Below are 21,888 nucleotides of genomic sequence, written 5' to 3' on the forward strand. Positions count from 1 at the left end.
CTTCTCAGGTGGTACAACATTGATGTTGTTTATAAAATGGTTTTGCAGTATTTACATAAGTGTTCACTCACAGGCTCTTAGGCTTCTGTGTGTTTTGCCCTCAGTACTCCACCAACTCCACCAATTAAAATCCCAGCAAAGCATTTCCATCATTACATCTTCTGTGTATCGATATTTACACAGTAGAAGGTTTTTTAAGGTTAGATTCAACTTTATTGTCGGACTATGGGTACAGAGCTAATGAAATGCAGTAATAATCTTCTGTTTATTAAGCACTGCCTGATAGCTTTTGCTATGCTGCCAACTTCCTGACTGGGTATCTGCACAAACTACAGCCAACTTTGACTATATTACTTAAAGGCGTCACATTTGCTATACCTACCAAAATCCTTATAAACACAAAAATCCTTCTAGAACTTACTGTCCTAAAAATATGATGTTAGCAATTTGCATGATTTTTTGTTGGGGAATACTATTTTGGTTCAACGATACAGGATTTATTTGACACTTACTTAAATCCCTGAACATTGTATTTTTCTAGCTGCAAATATGCGTAGTTCACTAATTAAAAACATGATCTCTGACTTTGTAGTATGTTGTTTTCTTAAACACAGTTACTAAGTGTGACGGACCAAGAAAGTACCGCTGTAAGAACGGGGAGTGTATTGACAGCAGCAAGGTGTGTGACAATGTGAAAGACTGCAAGGACTGGTCTGATGAACCCACGAAGGAGTGTGGTAAGATAATTTCTCTCTGTTTCTCTTCACACCCAAAAAACGCCAATGTACCCAGATACTCTTAGTTTTTTCACTACCTCAGGCATACATGGGTGTGCATATATGTTAGTGTAATAGCACTGATGCACTCATGCATACCCAGACATCATCAACTGCTTCTAATTTGGGTGGTCACTCTTCTTAGTGAAAGAAGCTTCATTTGATCAAGGCAGGACAAATCAGGACATTTCTCAACTGCGTTGTTATGATCAAAGAGCTAAGCGACTCTGCCCTCTAGTGCGAACTTAGCCAGGAAAACGTGACCGGACTACATTACCCATAAGGAACCACACAGATTATCCTCACACCATAGATAATTACCACTTAGTGAGCTTCAGTCACGGATCTCACATCACAAGCAATGTAACCCAGCTGCAAACAGATTGCAGATTAGAAAAATATACATGTTTAAAAAATATCAAGTAAATAAAGCTAATGTAATTTAAATTGAAGTACTGCAACTTGTGTTGTATTAGTGAAATGTTACTCAAGTACATCTAGTATAAGTCTCAGAGATTGCTCAAGGAAAGTGCACTTCACTCACGCTCTTGCTCTGAAGTAGAGTAGTCTCAAGTCAGTTGCATTGGGTATAAAATGATATGTGAGTGTTCTGCCCTTTCAGCTAGCTCTGATCTTAAGGCAGATGGATATACACTGTAATGAGATTGCCCTGTAACCATATCATTAATGTTAAACATGATGTTCAGTGTGTCACAAGGCAAACCTGCATGTCCTCTTTGATTTAGCTATAACTGACAACTTCGGCTATCTGCAGCACGGAGAATATGTGTTAAAATGGTTAAAAATAAAGTTAATGTAAATAACATTTAGTGTTATTAACCAAAACACATTGTGTGTGTGCTTGATGTCTAGCAAATGCTTTGAATGCATTTCATAACTCATAAAATAAAAAAGCCAATGTTTTTGCTTTTTAAATTGTGCATTTTTTACTTCCATGGTTGCTTGCTAAGACTCTTTTTCTTCCCTACCTTGCCTTTGTTGGAGAACTACTACGTTTCTTGGCACATTTTCACTGCTAACTGTCTGTCAGTGAAACAGTGTGAAACCAAAGGCAGGATATGAAACCCCACTCATAACAAACACTCAGAGTTCCTTTAAAGGCAAGTTACACTATATGGCCAAAAGTCTGTGAATATCTGATGTTGGGAGAAAGGCACGTAGATAAGTGCTGGATGGAGTTGAGGCCAGGGCTCTGTGCAGGCCTGAGTTTTTCACATCAATCTCTAAATACCGTCTCTCTATGGACTTTGCTTTGTGCCCTAGGGTATTGTCATGTAAAAAAACGACAAGAACTCTTTGTTGCCACAAAGTTTGAATGTTGTCATTGTCAGATTATTTTTTATGCTGTAGCACCAAGATTTTCCTTAAAGAAAATCAAAATTATTTAGTCACCACTCACCCTGTGAAAATAGTATTTTCAAGGTCTGATAACGTCTGGGTTTTTTTCAGTCATTTCCGTTGAAATAGGTTTACATGTTTTCACTTTCTTCTGCTTGCTTTATTGATACTGAGTTGATTTGTTGTTATATGATATAATGCACTCACTATAGTGTAAATTACCTTTCTAAAATCTTTATTTTAGTTAAATGTCTTCTAAATTTTTCGAAGGCTTTACTTCCCTCTATCTCTCTCTGTAAGTTTATCTCCATTTCAGTTATGGATGTTTCTCTATCTCTCTTTTTTCTTTCTTTCTCTCTGTCTCTTCCACAGTCTCACTGTCTCACAGCAGGACCTGTAGCCTTGAAGCTTAAATCTTTAATGTAAACCGGTAATGAAGTACCAGCTTTAGCTCTATGAAGCGACCTCTCTCTGCTCCATGGAGGGTAGTTGAAAGACAAAGGAATAAATCGAGGCACAGAGACATATACAAAAAGGAAGGGACATAGAGGAAGCATGACTCAAAGTGAGTCCAATCTGTTCTGCCAAAAAAACAAAAACAAGGAGGAAATGTAGAGAATGACATGAGAGGATGAACGACAGCATATGTCTCTGTATGGTAGTGGAGTGCCACCTGGAAAACAAGGCCAAGCCCCCTGTTGTTGAGAGTGGATTTGTTCCTGGTGCGAATGGCTTAGACTGTGCGAGTAGACCATGAACATATCACAAGAAGATCCATAAATACACACATACACACACACACACACACACACACACACACACACACACACGCATGCCCCTGTCTCTCTTTTTCTACTGCTTTTAAGCTCAATGTCTTTTTTTTTAATAGAAATATGACATGTACACAGACACATTAGACAGGACATAATTATCTTAACTGGCAGGATGTTTAAAACTATGCACACACAAAAACCTTGGTTTTGTCTTTCTGTCCAACTATTTTCTTTGTGTCTTATCCATGTTCAATTGTTCTATGTAATATCTTGCTTCTATTTCATCAATATTCAACTCCTCTTTACTTCCCTCCCCTCTTGTGCTTGTCCTGTCTTCTGTCCTTGCTCCTACTGCCCTTATCTCTGCAGGCCTGAACGAGTGTGCAGACAACAATGGTGGCTGCTCCCACATCTGCAGGGACCGGAGAATTGGTTATGAGTGTGACTGTCCTTCTGGGTACAAACTCCTGGACAAAAAGACTTGTGGAGGTAAGGAGAAAAAAAAGTTATGCGGCATAAGTACTGCCTTTATGCAGAAGAATCACATCTTGTTTGGGCCTGGCCAGGTTGGGCTGCTATGTTGTTACTTTACTTATTTTTTGCCCTCTTCTGCTCTCTTTCCAAAGACGGCTTCTTTCAGCCACTCCAAGGTAGACATATTAACATGTTGCATATTCTTTATTTAATACACATCTGGGTGTAATTGTGATTGTAGTTTGGTTGCTAGTTCCAGATTCTTGGGTGGATCTACAAATGAAAGAAAAGACCTTAGTTTCTTATGCTTGATTTAACAACACACAGCCATCCATGATGGTAATGTTATGGTTTTATTCATCCCCACGTTCATCTTATTTTATTGAATCAGGATTTCTTCAGTTTGGCTTTACCAATGCTCTCTAATAATTTATGGGCATCTTACAAGAAACTCTAGTTGAATACCCCAGAATTGTTTTGCATTTCGTCTCCTAAACAAGTTGAATTAACAAGAAAGAAAAAAAACGACAGCTTTAAAGTTGCTTGAAAGTGATTTGTTTTACTTTGGACAGATCCAGGGAAGCAGTTTCCCATCCGTCACGTCTTGCTGCTAAGCTTGACTAAACACATCCCAAATCCCGATCTCAGTGAGATCAAATTGGTATTGATCTTCAAGTGAGTCTGTGGGTTTGCTGGCAAACAAGCATTTCCCAAAATGTTGGACTTTTTCTGTATCGTTTTATTTGGTTTAAGGTGTTTACTACCTGTGACTGAGTCCTTCTGGTGTCCTAAACAAACTAGCAAGTACAATATATTTGTGCAGTGGAAAATGTAATTCTGTGGACAGAATATTTATTCATATAAAGAAGAGTCCAGTCCATCATTAAAAAAATAAAAATAGTATAATATAGAGTAGTTTGTTTATTTTTTTATTTGGTTAAAAAAATCACTTCTAATACACTTAAAAGCATCGATAGTCTCAACACTGAGTTATGCAAATGTAATTTTACTGTTTTTCTCTTACTTAACAAGCATTCACATTTCTCAAACCAAGATCTAATCCTGTCGGTTGACGCTTCCTACAGGTAGATATCAGTCATAGAAACTCAATTTGAAGAATCAGTCTCTATTTGAAGTGAACGGGAAAGAGTGTTAACATGATAGATACTGAGCATGTACTTCTGTTATATCTCACTAACTCTTCAGATAAAAATATGTTAGTGTGTGTCTCTGCAGTTTCATTTTGATCTGTATGTCTTTGTGCCACGTTTGTCTCAACAGACATAGATGAATGTGAGAACCCAGATGCCTGTAGTCAGATCTGCATCAACTACAAAGGAGATTACAAGTGTGAATGCTATGAAGGCTACGAGATGGACCCTGCCTCTAAGACCTGCAAGGCCGTGGGTGAGCCATTTATCACACACACTCTCAAACCCTTTCACAGGAAAAGACACACAATTCGATTCGATTCAAAGGGCTTTATTGGCACAAAAGTTTTAAGAACAGTGTGGCTAAACAGCACCCATCTATGAGACACGCTGTCATAGATGATGTAGATAGATGGATGTTCTCACCACAGTATCAGTCATAGGCACACATGTTCCTCAAAAGGAATCACACATTGAGACCAACTCTTATATACACACACCAATTACTCTCCCTTTCCAGCACCCCTAGCTACCAAGTGACATCCCACACTATTCTCACACTGTGGGACTCTGTGAAACGAGAGGCTTGCTTTGTATGCAGGCCTTGCACAGCAATCTGTGCAAAGATAAATATTTGCCACCTTTTTCTGCAGTCCTCACTAATGAAAAGTTTGCAGCCAGCTGCCTCTGCTCTCTGTGGAGTTTCAGGGGAAGGATGTTGCATGAGGAGGGGGCATGCCCACTGACTATAGGACACAGGCAGCCCCTCGCTGGCCTGGGTAAACACTCCAAGCAGTGGTATATGAATGAAAATAAATTCTTGTCCTCAAAGCTGGACCAGGCAAGGTTGTTATTGAAAAGTGGTCTGCCTACTGTAGCTTGTTAGCTGCACCGTAAGACTGCCTTTTGAAAAGCTCCATGTGAATTCTGGGTGTTTTTATGAGTCCCCCCATTCTCAATCCATTATATCTGGCATTGCTGATAACGACGCTGTCTGTCAACAACCATTTAAACACCTTCAGATAACGTTTCCTTCTACCACTGACAAATTAGGGCTTCTGATGTGTAGTGATGTTGTGATAAAAGTCGATATATATTTGACATCTAATAGCGCTGAAAACAGAATTTTAACGCTGTTGGTACTGCAGAACAGTACATATTTTTCATTTAAAAGAATAGAGAGGTGCTTGCAGACCTAGAATTAGAAACTAATCAGTGTATTATAAGTGGTTTCTCTACATTAGTCCTACAGGAAACATAACCTCTTACTCTTGCAATGTTAATGCCTTTCAACTGCCCCTTGAATGGAGAATGGAACCTTTAACTGATAGAGTTACACAGCAAATTAACTTTTTTTGTGGGAAAAGCGAGAGAAAAGAGTGTTATTAGTGATTACCGCCATCGGTCTTAGTTGAGTCATTATAGGGTGAACTGGTCTGGTAATGAGAGAGCTTAAAGCAGAACACAGGCCCTCACTCTTAAGCTAAGTGGCATAAAAACCACAATTGATTGCTTCATGTCTCCCTGTGTGAATCTTTATTACTGTTAGGCAGAGAAAACAATCCTTGTCAGAGGCCAAGGCATTTAGTGAAGTGGGGAGGATAGGCAAGCAGAGGCGAAACAGATACATCGATGGATGGATGCATTGTATGAATATTTCTATTCTCATTGAAGTAAAGCAGAGATGAATCTGCACTGTGGATTGTGCCACATTATGACTTGTTAAGGGAGACAGAAAGCAGAGGAGACTGAAAATGTGACAGGATTGTTGTTTATGTTGAGGTTTATTTATTCAAAGGCACAAATAAAGATCGGACCATAAATTTAGAGATGTCTGCTTTGTGAAGCTGACTGAATGTGGACTTAATGAAGCTGCATTCGTCTGTGAACCCATTTCTAGACACACAAAACATACACCCAATCACAAACATACATGGCCACAGACATCAGCATACATATACACTTTGGATTCTGGCCACACAAATACACATGTAGTTGTTTTAAGGAGTCACATCAATGTTCGTACACAGATACAATTCTCCAGTGACTGACTGGCCTGGAGGAACGTCACGTTCTGTGATGAGATGTGACACTTGCCAAATGCCAATATCATTTGCACATATTGAAGTTCAGGCTGAAAAATGCCAGGCTGTTATTTGTACTTCTATCTCGGAGGCACACAGCAAAACACAATGTCATCCTAAAGTCACACACAATGCCATATATAGCTTTGTTTTTCTGCGTTTTCTACTTGTGTTTGTTAGTAGTTAGTGCAGTTTATAATTGTGAGAAGAGTTACAGTTGAGCGATAACCTCTGGTCTTTGCGTTTTCCATTGTACAAAGAGTGCATTTCATTCTAATCCTGCACGTGGTTGCAGATTAATTTCAGAGTAATATGAAACACTAGCAATGCTTATTAAAAGTAAAGTCCCAGGTTGGAGTCATAATGCGTTCCCTCTCATAAGCTGGTATTAGTGTATGCGTATGTGTGTGCATGTTTGTACAACGTCCATTAAGTCCCCTGAAGAAAGCCTTGCTGTACACTAATTACATTTATTGTTTTTGTGTTTACACCTTTATGGGTGTGATGCCACTCACTGAGTCGTCAACTTGAGTTATTATTGTTGTGTGTAAGAGAGAGAGAGGGAGAGAGAGGAGTGTGGAAGTTTACTTTATCTATGTGGAAAGGGGGGTATGACAATAAACTCTAATCCACACAGACAGCAGTTTCGGATGCATTTCTTGGCCAATTTAGTCGTCTGTCATATATAAATCAGAGTTGATACAAAATTGTGTTGATGGGGCAAAGACCAAGAGAGGAAGAGAAGAATGGAAATATGAACGCATACATAAAGTAAAGTAACACCCGTATCCCATTTCTCAAAGTAGAACGATGATGTGCTTCTGTGGTGTTATTCCACATTATCATCAATATTATATGTTTAAACTGATCAGTCAGCACATTTTCCATTTCTAGACAAAAATATTATGCCAAATTTTCAATTTTTTAATTATTAGAAAAGATGCTAAGTAAAATAAAAGAATATATTGCTGCAACTAGAGCTAATTGATAATAGCATTTCTATTTTTGTTCATAATGCAGAGCATATGGACAAAAGCAACTAATGTTAATAATGTTATTTTGGATTAAAAAATATTCAGGGCTGCTAAGCAACCAAGTAATAATTACGCTGCAGATTTGAAGTATCACTCAAAGCACTTACTGGCTCTGAAGACTAGCTATCATTAGCACCAACTACATAAAAATGTAAACACAAAGCATCAGTGGAAATGCTCTTTAATGAGTAGATATCTAAGCCCTTTAAGGTAGTTAAATAAATGTTTATGAAATTTACTGACAGGTGGGAGGATAAGGACGAGAAAGATGTGACAGCACGGAATACATTACAGGTGCACACACAAACTGGTTGATAAAACCAGGACACGCTGTCACAACGATGCAGAGGAAATTTACAAACTGCCTGTGGACTAAAGTCTTGCTTTTTTTTGCTCATGTTTCCTTTTCTTGTTCCTTGTTCTCTCTCTCATCTACAGTATACTGCACGCTTAACCACAGTGCTAAGAGCAGTTTTTGCCACATTTGACAGTTTGAGAACACAGTTTTCAAAATGGGTTTAAAACAGTGGTCAGATTTTCCCTATTGTCAAAAGATTTAGCCATGGGACCCACAATGTTGTGGAGCACTGTTAAACCTCATCTCAGAAGTTCTTCCTGCTTTTCCCTAGGCTTTTCATGAACGGGCGTATAACATTTTATTCTGTGTGCTTGTAGGAGTACTGGTAATATTAATCCAGAAAATGAATATAGTAGTTCTGACTTTTATTCTTCCAATGACCTACCAAGCTTTATCATCATGACAGCTTTAAAGTGGTGGTGCACAAAAATATAGAAATGTGGGCACTTTAATTAAAAAAAGAAAATGCAACAATTTCTCATGGCGACTCTGGCCTTCCACCACAGAAATAATGAAGCGTTATAGAATTTGTTTTGTCATGAGGAATGCTAGCAAGAAGGATGACTTTTTGACATTTGACAGAAGTTGTTGACAGAAGGTCCATTTCTGTTCCCTGCTGCAGCATCTATTCATTATTATATAACATGGTCTGTATGTCTTAATGCGCATTGCTGACCAATACATTTGTGTCTACTCCCAGACATAACATCATCCTAATAACCTCATCCAGTGTGGGCCTGGCTGTAAGTAAACATCCCCATCATCCAGCAGAAATTCAAACCTTGATGTCTGACCTTTCCATCTGTCCGATTTTCCCTTTTACTTTGCATATCTCCACGACATAAACATCTGCTTGGCGTGAATCAAATCAATGCTCCTGCAGTGCCTGACGGCATTTCCCTAGCCCATATTTATCTTTTCACTGCATTATCTTAATTGACTAACGGGGCATAACCGCCCTGAACTGGCAGTACATATTAATACATATCTAGGGGACCCTGTTCCTGTTAAGAAAGCTGACTGTTGCGATCTATTGAGGAGCGATAATATTGCACTTTTCGATGACATCTCTAGTGCCGTGGCCTGAAGAAAACAGTGACTCAGCTTTTTTTGCCTTGAGGAAAACATTTTGCTGCGACGACAGTGATGAGTCTTAAGAGCTGTTGTCTGGAAAAAGTGAGTCAGGGGGATTGATGAAAAAGAAGTTAGATCTGTCTCTGTCCTTACAGTATTATACATACTTCAATTTGTTTGTGGTCTCTTTTCTCATCCTGTCTTTTTTGTCTCGCTCTTTTCTCTTTCTTTCTCTCTTCCCACCTGACTTTTTTTCCAGTCAAATGCCCGCTGGGCTGGCGAACCTTTGGGGCTGGTGTAACGTAAATTATTTATTTATATAACTGTTTTTAAAAAATGTGTCAACCGTTGGGGGCAGCACTGTGGTTGAGTGGATAGCGCTGTGGCCTCACAGGGGGTTCAAACCCCGGTTGCCCCGGCCTTTCTGTGCGGAGTGTGCATGTTCTCCCCGTGTCTGCATGGGTTCTCTCCGGGTGCTCCAGCTTCCTCCCACTGTCCAAAGACATGCAGCCTTGGTTGATTGGTGACCCTGAATTGTCCTTAGGTGTGAGCGTTGCGTTGTGGGCAAAAAACAAACAAAAATGCGTGAAAATAACCATATGTTTGCTACCAGGGCTGCAGTAGCTTCAACATCAGCTGCAGTACCCTGCGTAGTGCAAGCACAGGCACTTGAAGGAGTAAAGGAGAGTCGTGGCCCCTGCCAGGCAGAGGAGGCAGAGGAGGCAGCATGAGACAGCGAAGTAGAGTGAGAAAGTGAGGAGAGTAGAGGTGAAGCGGTCAGCATGGAGTAGCTCAACCTGTAGGGAGGAAGCAGGTAGGGTCATTTACAATGGGGACATGTACCCACAACTTTTTGAAAGCATTTGTTAAAAATGTTCTGAAAAATAGCTTGCACCAAGAAATGTTAATTAACAAATAAAAATGCTATGAGAAAGGTTTAGTAGCACAATAAGCCCTCAATGCAATATAAATAAAGAAGAAACATCTGCATTGTCCAAAAAAAGTAACTTTACCTAAGAAAAATAATAAGCTACTGATTAATGCATTATATTCTATTCTATTTTTATATTGTAAATTGTCACCTGCCACCTTAATTTTGTGCTTCCCTGTATAAAAATAAAGACATTTCCACCATAAATTGGTGCAGAAAATGTCTCCAGAATGCAAGAAATTAAGTGTTTAATGCTCAGAATCATCTGGGGAACGACCCCAAACCCCCCTATTGAATATTTCAGCAAAAATAGTATTCCTAAATAGTGGGCCTATTAAAAATATATTATTGTCTTGTTGTCATGTCGCCAATCTTGAGCAATGCCACATCTCATGGGCTAAGTTTTTTGGCCGCCTGGGCCAAAAATGCCAGGGCAGATTTTTTTGTCCCAGTCCAGCCCTGTTGTCACCTGATCGGTTGATGTCTTTTCCGTCTTGCTTCCTCCCCTAATTACATCCTCTTAACTCTTAATTTCTCCATGACTCTGCCTGCATCCATCACATTTCTCTCTCTCTCTCTCTCTCTCTCTCTCTCTCTCTCTCAGCAGGTGAAATTGATGCTTACAACCCTCGATCAGTCAGAGGAAAATGATTGAATCCAAACAGTAGTCAAAATGTAATATTTTCTCCCTGTGCAGTAGCCCATATTAAAGTGGGGCTAAGGAAATATTTTGAGGGATGGTTGGCTCTGTGTGAAAGTATGAGTTTGTGTGTGTGTGTGTGTGTGTGTGTGTGTGTGTGTGTGTGTGTGTGTGTGTGTGTGTGTGTGTTTGTGTGTGTGTGTATGTCAATGTTTCCAACTTTGACTTTTTACCTGACATTTCTGCTTTACTGGAGAGTGTGGAGTGGAGAGTAACATGACAGAAAGAGGAGTGAAGTGAGGATCAAAGAAAGGCGCTAGAAAATGAGATGGTGGGTATTTGTGCGACAGAGAGCAGAAGATAGGGAGAGAGAGAGGGAAACAGGCAGACAGACTGGGAATTCAGGGCAAAACAGTAATGTTGAGCCAAAATAAAGAGAAATTATTGCGGTGCAGTTTGATGAATGATATAGATGGGAATTGGTTGCTTGATGGTTATTCAAATGCTTGACTCATGTTCACCTTCATGTTCACCTTCAGCCTGCTGACAAATGTGCCCCAGGTAACTGATGTGCCAGCGAACGGCACATATTCTACGTACGTGAGGAAGAGAACCCAGAAACACACTTTTTACACGCTGATTCACTAAAAATAGAACAGTGTTTCATGTCTAGTTGTTGGGCTACTTTATCCACCTGCACATTGTGCTTCATTACTCCATACAGCAGCAGGACACACACTCACATACACGCATTCAAACACAATGCTCTTTAAATGGATGTGTCCTGTCTTTGCTTTCAGTTTGGGCTTACTTTTCTGCAGCGAATAATTGTGTGAATTATTAAGTGAACAGCATTATTTTGTGCTGAAAGGCTGTGTGTGTGTGTGTGTGTGTACTGATATTTTCCTTTTAAATGGTTTATTTGGATGATTTATTTATGCACACATCATCAAAAATGCATGCTAAGCAGTACAAATGCTAAAGAAGACCTCTTACATTATGTTCCCTCTTGGGAATAAGAACTCAACACCACCCATGGTATCTTTGTAGACAACAGTATGTGTTGATTTTTAACTCTACTGCTGAAGTACATGTCATAGGGGAAAAAGGACTGGAGCTAACTGATTGATTTGCAGCCTTTAATAGTGCCAACAGACCAACGTTTTTGCTCTATTGTCATCGTCACAGTCAAAGTGGACAAAGGCACAAGGCGAATGCATATATAGTCAACCTAAAATAGGGGTTTAATTGTCAGTGGATAGTAGGTTGAACAGGATTTCAAATGTATTATGATAAAGGATAATAGATCCAAGGGTGGGGTTCTCAGTTTTCAAGTGACATGTCAGCAGCAGTGTTTAACAGTAAGATAGTTTTTTATGTTAAATATTATTAAAATATTGCAGGACAAACATATTTTTTATGTCAGGTGAACAACGTTGTTAAATTTCAGGTTTTGTTGACAAACAAACTGTACTGTCCAAGTCAATGTGACCTTGTCTGTCACAGGCTCAGGAACAGTGTGGATTGTACATTAGCAAAGATGCACATACGCAGGTTCACCTTTCAAAAACAGGTTAGGGTTGTGTGCTACAATTCATGTATTAATGTCAAGGTCAACAAATGTTTCCTTGTCACATCTACATTAACACACTTATGACTGACAGTAGTGCAAATTACCAATGTCTAACAGAGTGTGGGTTGAGAATGATATATGTACTCTTTGGGGTTACAATCGTAGGTTAATGGCTGTCAATGGACACCTACCCCCTGAGATTTATGGCCTATCTGTCTAATTTTGCCAATGTCAAGTAGTAAATAAACGGCAGAAAATTTATTAGAGAGACTTGCTCATACTTGATCAAGACATAAATGTCTTTGCTGCTCTTTCAGGAAAGAGTCCATACCTGATGTTCACCAACCGTCATGAGATCCGTCGCATTGACCTACTGAAGAGTGAATACACGCAGGTGGTTCCCACGCTGAAGAACGCAGTGGCCCTGGATGTAGACGTGTCCACCAACAAGATGTTCTGGTGTGATCTATATCATCGTAAAATATACAGGTATACACACACAATGTACAGTACAAATGATTTGTGTATTTTTCTGTACGGAATCAGGACTCCAGAAGTTTGGATCACATTCTGTCCTCGTTCTTAAGCCATTCTGTCACTATGTTCTCTCCTCTATCCATCCATCTTGTCTGCTTCAACCTGTTACACCTTCTGGTAGCGAGACAGACGCACCTGGGGGTTGTGTGTGTGTGTGTGTGTGTGTGTGTGTGTGTGTGCGTGTGTGTGTGCGTGTGTGTGTGTCAGTCACACCTGGAGGGCTGTGTGTGTGTGTATCTGTCTGACAGTAAAAGGTGGAGCTGTTTGTCCTTCACACACATTACACATAATGTAGGTATATCATTTCTTTGTTTGTGTGTGTGTGTGTGTGCGTGTGTGTGTGTGCACTCGCATGTGTGTGCCTCACCCTGGTGGCTAGCAAGTAGTAGGGGGGACCTTCTATCATCTCAGCTGAGCCATATGCTCTCTCTAATTTCACTGCCTCAGTAATCACAACCATTACTCATCTGCATACACTCACACGCACATACACTTATTTCCACACAAACTCAGTGATACACTCAAGGGCTTGTGACAGAGAAACGACAAATGAACTCATTCGTCATGATGAACTCTACTTTGGAAGCAGAAATAAACACATAAATAGCCAGCAACAAGTTAATGTGTACAGTTAAATCTACTTAGAGTCTTTTTGGTTGTGTTAAATATATGTTGTTATACACCCAAAAGCATAAAGTCTACCTTCAGCTCAGTGCATTTATGCTGCTGATTTTGTGTTGCATGATATAATTTTGAAGGACTTTCATACAATCCAATTCACTCATAGTATGCAAGTACCTTTTGAAACATAGGATTTTTTTGATATTGTGCATTTTGTGTCATATATTTAGCATAGTTTTAAAATCCCCAAGCCTTCTTAAAGAGGTAGTATTATGCTTTTTGGCTTTTTCCCTCTCCTTTATTGAGTTATATATATATTTTTTGTGCATGTAACAGGTTTGCAAAGTGAAAAAGCCCAAAGTCCCCCCCAAAGGGAGTTCCCATCTCCCACAGAAAACTCTGCTCTGAACTGCCTGAAAACAGCTCATTTGTAGTCCAGCCTGTACTTCCGCTTTCTTGTGATGTCACAAGAAAATCCGTGTCATAACGCTCGCCGAGCAACTAGTCTGACACGCCCTCAAAAACACCGGTGGAAAAACATTGTGCTGCAGCACACCTCTCCTCTCCCTTCCAAACACTAGCTACCCTCCAGGCAGTCAGTGTTGTTAGTGTGATGTAGAGACAGAGCTCAGTTAAAACTTTATGGATGAAAGACACTTTTGTTACAGATTAATAACTCACCACTCTGAAACTCTTGCTCCTGTCCATATTGCCAAGCTGGTCCGCAACATTTAGCCTACAACTGAATCGAAGCTGTTTACCGTCTTTTCGCTCACCCGCCTTTCTCTGCTTCTGATTGGCTATTACCGGCCTTTCGCTAACCTGCCCTTCTCTGCTTCTGATTGGCTAGTAGTCCTTAACGAGGAACTGCACATGTGCAACTCCCAACAAAGATCATTTAGAGACTAGATCCATCACTCCGTAGCTAAAAGGAAGCCTTCAACATATAGGGTGAAAAGAGGAGCTGCAGCAATGTGCAGTATGACAAAAAATATGGCGTTTTTTGAAAATTAAACCATGTAAACCTGTTCTGGTACAACCTCTTAATAGGATTTTGAGCCTGAAAATGAGCATAATACCACCTCTTTAAAAGTCACAATTATTAAATATGCATTTACATAGTTCCTGCCTATTCTTTCATTCATCTTGATGCTTACAGATCTCTAAATTGCCACCCAAATTTCTCATTTGATTGGCGATTAATGGCTATTGATTGGTTTAGGCAATCAGTAGTATCATTAACAAGAATGAACACAATGTCTGAATGAAGTGAAACTCAATAGCAATTTGTTCCAATTATCAGCCTACCATTTACCTGCTTTTCAAACTCCCATTTTACCTCCACTTTAGTGCTTATGGTCTCTATGATGACTGAGAAAAGTTGTCATCTCGTTCTTTCCAGCATTTTATGATCAGTCATTGAACCTCTTTATTACTTGGCTCACATATAATGTTTCAAGAATGCTTTCTTGTTCCACTCTTTCCAGTTGTTTAAAAAGCTGCATACCTTGAATCTTTTACCCAAGCATCTTACTTTCCGATGCAGTACTTTTTCCTCAGATAAGGACCATGATATCAAATGGAAATGTGTATTTCAAAGTGATTCTTCTTTATTGTCCCTCACCGTGACGGTGTGGTTTTCCATGCTAATTCAATGTGATTAGCAAGCTACGGGTCGATGAGTCGTTACCTTTTCCCTGTGATGGAGATGCCTGTTTCAAGCAATAATATAGCCAATTAAAGATGCAATCTGCTCAGTGGTCTTGGACTCATGTGTCTCTGTCTTATTTCTTACTCCAGTCTGCCCTCTATTCATCCCTTCAACCTGTTCATCACAGTCTAACTGAATATTTGTAACTAAGCTAGCTTTCACACCCTAGATGAAGATTTCTGCAGTGGCAAACAGGAACACAGCCAATTAATAACCCAATCTGCTTCCGAGTCCCTTGTCCAAGTCTACCTAATCCCTCACTCCAACCACCTCACAAGCCTTCACCTTTAGTTAAGCAGTTCCTCCTTCTGTACTTCTCGTCTTCATTCTTGTACGTTTTGCTAACATGGGATGACAGGGTGTAAATTGGGACATTGCGTTTCCCAACCTTTTAACAAGGTTGTCTTGTATTGCCTAGTTTTATAGCCCTTGTGTAGTGGGCTATGTCTGAAGATGTTGAGGAAAGAAGGGAAAAGAGAAAAGCAGAAATGGGGGACTTAATACAGCAAACGGGGAGCAAGAGGAAAATGGAGAGACATTGAGAAGACAAGAGTCACAGAGGGAGAGAGTGACACAAATAGAGGTAGGGACAGGTTGATAGATAAAGAATCTTTCTCCCTGGGAGGAGCTGTTTGGTGAGAGGCCTAAGGTTGTTATAGAGTCAGGCTTGGGTGCCCCTGACATGGTATCATCAAGAATACTTGCTCCCCACCATGTGCAAATAGGTATCTAAGGCAAAGCACAGCTTTTGTGATGGATTTTGTTATGGTTCCTAAATTATTTCGTACTTTCCACAACACTGACTGACACAGCTCTCCTCTGCCACCCACCAGTGCTTACATCAACAAGGCCAGTGACTCGTTGCAGCAGGTCACTCTCATCGACTCGCTCAACTCTCCTGAGGGCCTGGCTGTCGACTGGGTGCACAAAAACATCTATTGGACTGACTCGGGCAACAAGAGCATCTCAGTCGCCACAGGAGATGGCAGGAAGAGAAAAGTGCTGATAGCCACTGAGCTGAGCGAGCCACGGGCCATCGCAGTGGATCCACACCAAGGGTAAGTGGGAGAAGTTTGAGGGTGGAGGGAGTTTTGGACAGATGGACAAAGTGTGAAAAGATGGCATGGGAGTTGAGCCAAAGGCTAGGGAAGGACAGAGGCTGGAGGGGCAGGAAGGAGGGATTGGGAGTGGGATGGACAAGCCTGTAGGCATTATTGTCAATCTCTGAATAGGGGAACAGCCAGTGTTAATACCTGTATCTAAAAGTAGGGTTAAAAACATTTGCACTACACCATATCAACACTATTTGTAGTGCTGCACAGCTTAACAATTATATGGAGATACGACGTGACTCTCGTCTGCTCGATCTGCCTCTTTCTCTTTCTCTTTGTCCTGGATGTCTTGAGTTCCCCAAAAGACTCTTTTCACCACTCTACAAAGCATGAAATACATGCAAATGAAGCCTGGCTTTCATGGACACACATATTTAAAAGTGGTCCAAGTTTCCAGCACCTGCTGTTCCACTATCTTTTTCTTTCGTGCCTCCGATGCCTGTTTCAAGAGTAAAAATTTTTGATTTTGGAAAGAAATAAGAAGGAGACAGAGTCAGACAGGGACATTGTGTGATAACAGTAGATTCAGTCACATATTAGTTGTCTACTTTAAAATTACTATGAGATTGCACATGGACCTACTCACTGCTCCTGTTGTATCTTTCCACAGGTTTATGTACTGGTCAGACTGGGGAGGTCAGGCCAAAATTGAGAAGTCTGGGTTGAATGGAGTGGACCGTCAAGTTCTGGTGTCCGAACATATCGAGTGGCCTAATGGAATCACCCTGGGTAAGGAAAGACAGAAAACATGTATCTTTGAAGATGCAAGGTTCACTGTAGAGGAGGAAAATCAATCACCTCTGAAAGTATTTGTTTTATAAACAAAGTTATAATGCTGATATTGTTTTTGCAGACAAAAAAAATGTAAATTCAACACAAAGAAGGAGACAATACCAAAGACGGAGAGAGAGACAGAAACAAAGAGACAAACAGCAAGCGCTGAGAGATGAAAACAGTCTGGGTGTGCTGCAAACCCCTGAGTAGCTCTTATTGTTATAGCTCAGTTTCTGTCTGGCTCTCATCAATCAAGCCAGTGAACACAGGCCTCCGAATTAATAAGCCAGACGCTTGGTGCCGTCGATACCTCTCGTCATCCTTTTCAACTCCCTCCACGGCAATAGCCAATTTCTCTCAGCTGCCCTTGCCTGAGGTAAAAGAGAGGCATACAGTTGCCACAGTCTGTGGAATTGAGGTGTCACTACATCTGTATGAAAACAAATTATTTTTTAGAGTAAGGCGAATTGAGAGAGTTGGCCAGACTTGCACTATACTGCTTTGGGAGAAGGGGTGGATTATTTCACCCTGGTCACTGATTTCATACAGAACAGCAAACAGAGCAGGTGATTGTCTGAGTCAGGAGAGGTGAAGTTGTGAATGAAAATAAATCTGTTTTTTGGCATGAGGATGTTGAATGAGTTTCTTTTTTAAGTTTACTCAGCTGACTTGACATTTTTGGGACTTCCTTATCATATTAAAGGAAATCACTGTATTGTTACTGCCATTATTGTGCCACTCTGGAATGTTACCTGATTCATACCAAAAATAAATAAATAAATAATAATAATAAATTACTAAAACTAATGATAATTTTATTGTTTTGGTTTTTGTTGGTCAAGAATATCTCACTTCATATAATTTGATTTACTATATATAAAGCTGTTATATGTAAAGCAGTCATGCATGGATTATGTCCCTTGCTGCCAAATTTGATGGAATCTAAAAATTTCAACCAAAAGTCAACCACAGCATTTCTTTTGGCCTATAACAAGAGCACAAAAATTGAGTACTACTCAAACTAATCAATTTGCTCAAGGGCACATACATTTTCCCAGCAAAGAAGTCAACCGGCAATATTACAATAACATCTGTGTTTTCTCAGCGCAGGGCTTTAGCCGACATGTCAAAGAAGATTGATCGTGTAACTACTGGGCCATTACATTCATATACCTCTCACCCTAGGTCTTTTCTCTTGGAATGACCTCTCTCTCCATTCGTCTTCCTCTACCTCCCTTTTCCTCCATCTTCTCAGACTTGTCTAACAGGCGTCTCTACTGGGTGGACTCCAAGCTACACCTGCTGTCCAGTGTGGATCTGAATGGAGACAATCGCAAAGTGCTGCTGTCCTCCCATCACCACCTCGGACACCCCTTCGCCCTCACTGTGTTTGAGGTACAGAAGAACAGCCACAGAATGAGTCCAACCAATGGTATTGGAGAGCTTTAAATCTCTCAGTATGCTTGGTTTGTACAAGAATTAAACCTTACTACACTATGCTTTTATGTTCATGCAGACACATTGTGAAAAGCAAGTCACAGAGACTCTCGACCTTTCTTTTTCTTTATTATTAAATTCTCTTAAGCAGCCAGATATCCATTTTTCAAATATAAGTTTCTACCAGCAGTCAAGCACAGTCTAGCCTTTTAGCACTTGAAATACATAAGGGCACCACTAAGGGTTAAAAATATATTCAAACCCAGTTCAGGTAGATCTTAATACAAGTAAATATCAGACTAATAAAAGTCAAAAATACAACAAATTCTGGCATGAAGCTAAAATCGAGTTCAAACCTGCTTGCTTGAACAGCAAAATGAAGCTGAGAAAAATATTAAAAGAAAACAAGTGAAAGATAACCATGAAAAACAACTTAAATATATATTTATTTCCCACTTTGGGACTTGTCATGGATCAACTTGGCAGTGTTTGCAGGAGGCTCTACCTGAAAAACAAACAAGACACTAACGTCCTTATTTGACCTCCAAAGGTAGATTCACACAGAAAAATAGGTCTTTCCTCACTTATCTCTGCCTCGTGGGTGACACTCTCTTCTTGTTTGTTGATTCCCATCTTGGCAGTGTATTTCTAGATTTTCTGTGAGCCAAATTTAAGTATTGGACATGAGTTTTTGGTGTTATGGTATTATTAAACTGAAGTTGTTCATATTTGGCTAACCTTCTTGTTAGAGATGGGAGACTGAAAATAAAGCAGAATTAATACATGTATGTTCTTGATGAATACTACATGTCATTATGGGACACCTGTAGTCTTGTTTGTTACTGTAACTTTACATACTGGTCTTTTGATAGAGTTTAAGTAGTAACTGGAAAGAGAAGTGTGAGAGCTTAAGAAGTTGAGGAAGAGAGTTGTAGAGAAATAAGTCAATGGAGTAACGTCTGAGTGAGAGATTGATTGTGAAGAAACGAGTGACTGAGATGTGTTAAAAAGTACAGTAGCAAGATAAACCCTGAGAAGAATGATCTTTTCAAGGGCTGGCGAGTGTAGAGTCACAGTAGAGTACAGCAATCGATGAAACTAATTTGGGGTTATTTATTGAGGCAGGAGTGAATCAGTCTGTAAGAGCCCATCAGGTGTAGATGATGTGGAAGGTGGAAAGGAGAACCTGAGGAGAGCGGAGAATGAGGAGGATAAGGAGGAGATAGAGGGAGGTTAAATGTGAACAGTAGGAAGTGCTTTCTCTAGTCCTCTCTTTGCTGCACACACTGTGATGATGAGAAGCAAAGGGAAGAAGGGACATCCATCATGTCCAGCTGAGTGTGCCTGTATGTGTGCTTGTGTTTGTTTGTGTGCGTGTGTGTGTGTAAAAGAAGTAGAAAACCAACCTTTCAGGCAGGCACTGAAAGTTCATGCCTGGAGATTAATAGCCCTCAGTTTTCCTGGTCTGTTCATTCTGGTTATGATACAGACCAAATTAAAAATCCTTTAGCAGTGCAGCAGATACCTTGTCCCAACAGACCGATAATGGGAAGCTTGTTTCTTTGGAGTTGCCTGGTTCGAATTGTGAACTGAAACAATGGACTTTTTTTGTCCATCTAATTTAGTTTGTGCCCTATCTGTAAAATGAGAGTCGATGGTGTATTTTTCACTCTGGGTCTGTGTGACTGCTTACTAACCCAAGTTTAGCCCAGTTGTGTAACATGCCGTATTTTACAACAGGTAATAGTGCAGCACTTACTGAGGTTTGGTTGTATGCCACAACATATGTCACAGTAATTTAGTAGATTCACACAGACAAGTTCATTGTAAAATCAGGTCTGCAGATGACTTGAGAGGTGCATTCGATTAGTTGTTCGACAGAAAATTCATTGCAAAGTATTTTGATAATTAGTCGTTTTTGTAATATTTTAAAGCAAAAACAGCAAACCAATTCCTTGGTTCGAGCTCAGTCAAATGAGAGGTTTTCTTTTTCTTTTGTCGTATATGATAGTAAACTGGATATCTTTTGGGTAGATAGGATCTAGAAATCAGTCAAATCAATCAGCAGATTAATCAAAAATTAATGACAATAATAATAATCATTAGTTATAGGCCTAAATCTGACTGTCTTTAAATATAAGATATGTTCTGTATTAAAACAGAATTTATTAATCTACGCATTAAAGATAAATGGGAAGATCACAAAACTTACAGTCATATCTGAAACGCCAAAAGTCAGTTATTTTAACCTGTCTTACACATTGTTTTACTTGTTGTTTCACATGTACGAAAATGCTTCTGACATGCGGTCACATTGCAACATACATGAGCATATCATTACCACTCAGAGGCATTCCTTTTCTATATACAGGTGCTGGTCATATAATTAGAATATCATCAAAAAGTTGATTTATTTCAGTAATTCCATTCAAAAAGTGAAACTTGGATATTATATAAATTCATTATACACAGGCTGATATATTTCAAATGTTTATTTCATTTAATTGTGATGATTAAAACTGACTAATGAATATCCCAAATTCAGTATCTCCGAAAATTAGAATATTACTTAAGACCAATACAAAAAAAGGATTTTTAGAAATGCTGGCCAACTGAAAAGTATGTACAGCACTCAATACTTATTTGGGGCTCCTTTTGCCTGAATTACTGCAGCAATGCGGCGTGGCATGGAGTCCATCAGTCTGTGGCACTGCTGAGGTGTTATGAGAGCCCAGGTTGCTCTGATAGTGGCCTTCAGCTCTTCTGCATTGTCTGGCGTATTGCATCTTCCTCTTCACAATACCCTGTAGATTTCCTATAGGGTTAAGGTCAGGCGAGTTTGCTGGCCAATTAAGAACATGGATACCATGGTCCTTAAACCAGGTACTGGTAGCTTTGGCACTGTGTGCAGGTGCCAAGTCCTGATGGAAAATGAAATCTGCATCTCCATAAAGTTGGTCAGCAGCAGGAAGCATGAAGTGCCCCAAACCATCACTGACTGTGGAAACTTTACACTGGACTTAAAGCAACGTGGATTCTGTGCCTCTCCTCTCTTCCTCCAGACTCTGGGACCTTGATTTCCAAAGGAAATGCAAAATTTACTTTCATCAGAGAACATAACTTTGGACCACTCAGCAGCAGTCCAGTCCTTTTTGTCTTTAGCCCAGGCGAGACGCTTCTGACGCTGTGTCTTGTTCAAGAGTGGCTTGACACAAGGAATGCGACAGCTGAAACCCATGTCTTGCATACGTCTGTGCGTGGTGGTTCTTGAAGCACTGACTCCAGCTGCAGTCCACTCTTTGAAATCTCCCCCACATTTTTGAATGGGTTTTGTTTCACAATCCTCCCCAGGGTGCGGTTATCCCTATTCCTTGTACACTTTTTTTCTACCACATCTTTTCCTTCCCTTCGCCTCTCTATTAATGTGCTTGGACACAGAGCTCTGTGAACAGCCAGATTCTTTAGCAAT

General features: G+C 40.0%; 1 protein-coding gene across 3 annotated transcripts in view; it reads left to right on the forward strand.

Annotated features, from left to right (window-relative positions):
• The window catches only part of lrp8 (low density lipoprotein receptor-related protein 8, apolipoprotein e receptor), a 193,019-nt gene that overhangs the window by 150,697 nt on the left and 20,434 nt on the right, over window positions 1-21,888 (forward strand). For all 3 annotated transcript variants that reach the window (XM_046049282.1, XM_046049284.1, XM_046049283.1), the window contains exons 7-13: window positions 615-737; window positions 3,278-3,397; window positions 4,664-4,789; window positions 12,545-12,716; window positions 15,930-16,154; window positions 16,819-16,937; window positions 18,238-18,377. In XM_046049282.1, coding sequence (XP_045905238.1) covers window positions 615-737; window positions 3,278-3,397; window positions 4,664-4,789; window positions 12,545-12,716; window positions 15,930-16,154; window positions 16,819-16,937; window positions 18,238-18,377 — 1,025 coding nt within the window. The remainder of the gene's footprint in view (window positions 1-614; window positions 738-3,277; window positions 3,398-4,663; window positions 4,790-12,544; window positions 12,717-15,929; window positions 16,155-16,818; window positions 16,938-18,237; window positions 18,378-21,888) is intronic.

Source organism: Micropterus dolomieu, linkage group LG05, assembly GCF_021292245.1.
Source record: "Micropterus dolomieu isolate WLL.071019.BEF.003 ecotype Adirondacks linkage group LG05, ASM2129224v1, whole genome shotgun sequence".
NCBI classification, from domain to species: Eukaryota; Metazoa; Chordata; class Actinopteri; order Centrarchiformes; family Centrarchidae; genus Micropterus; species Micropterus dolomieu.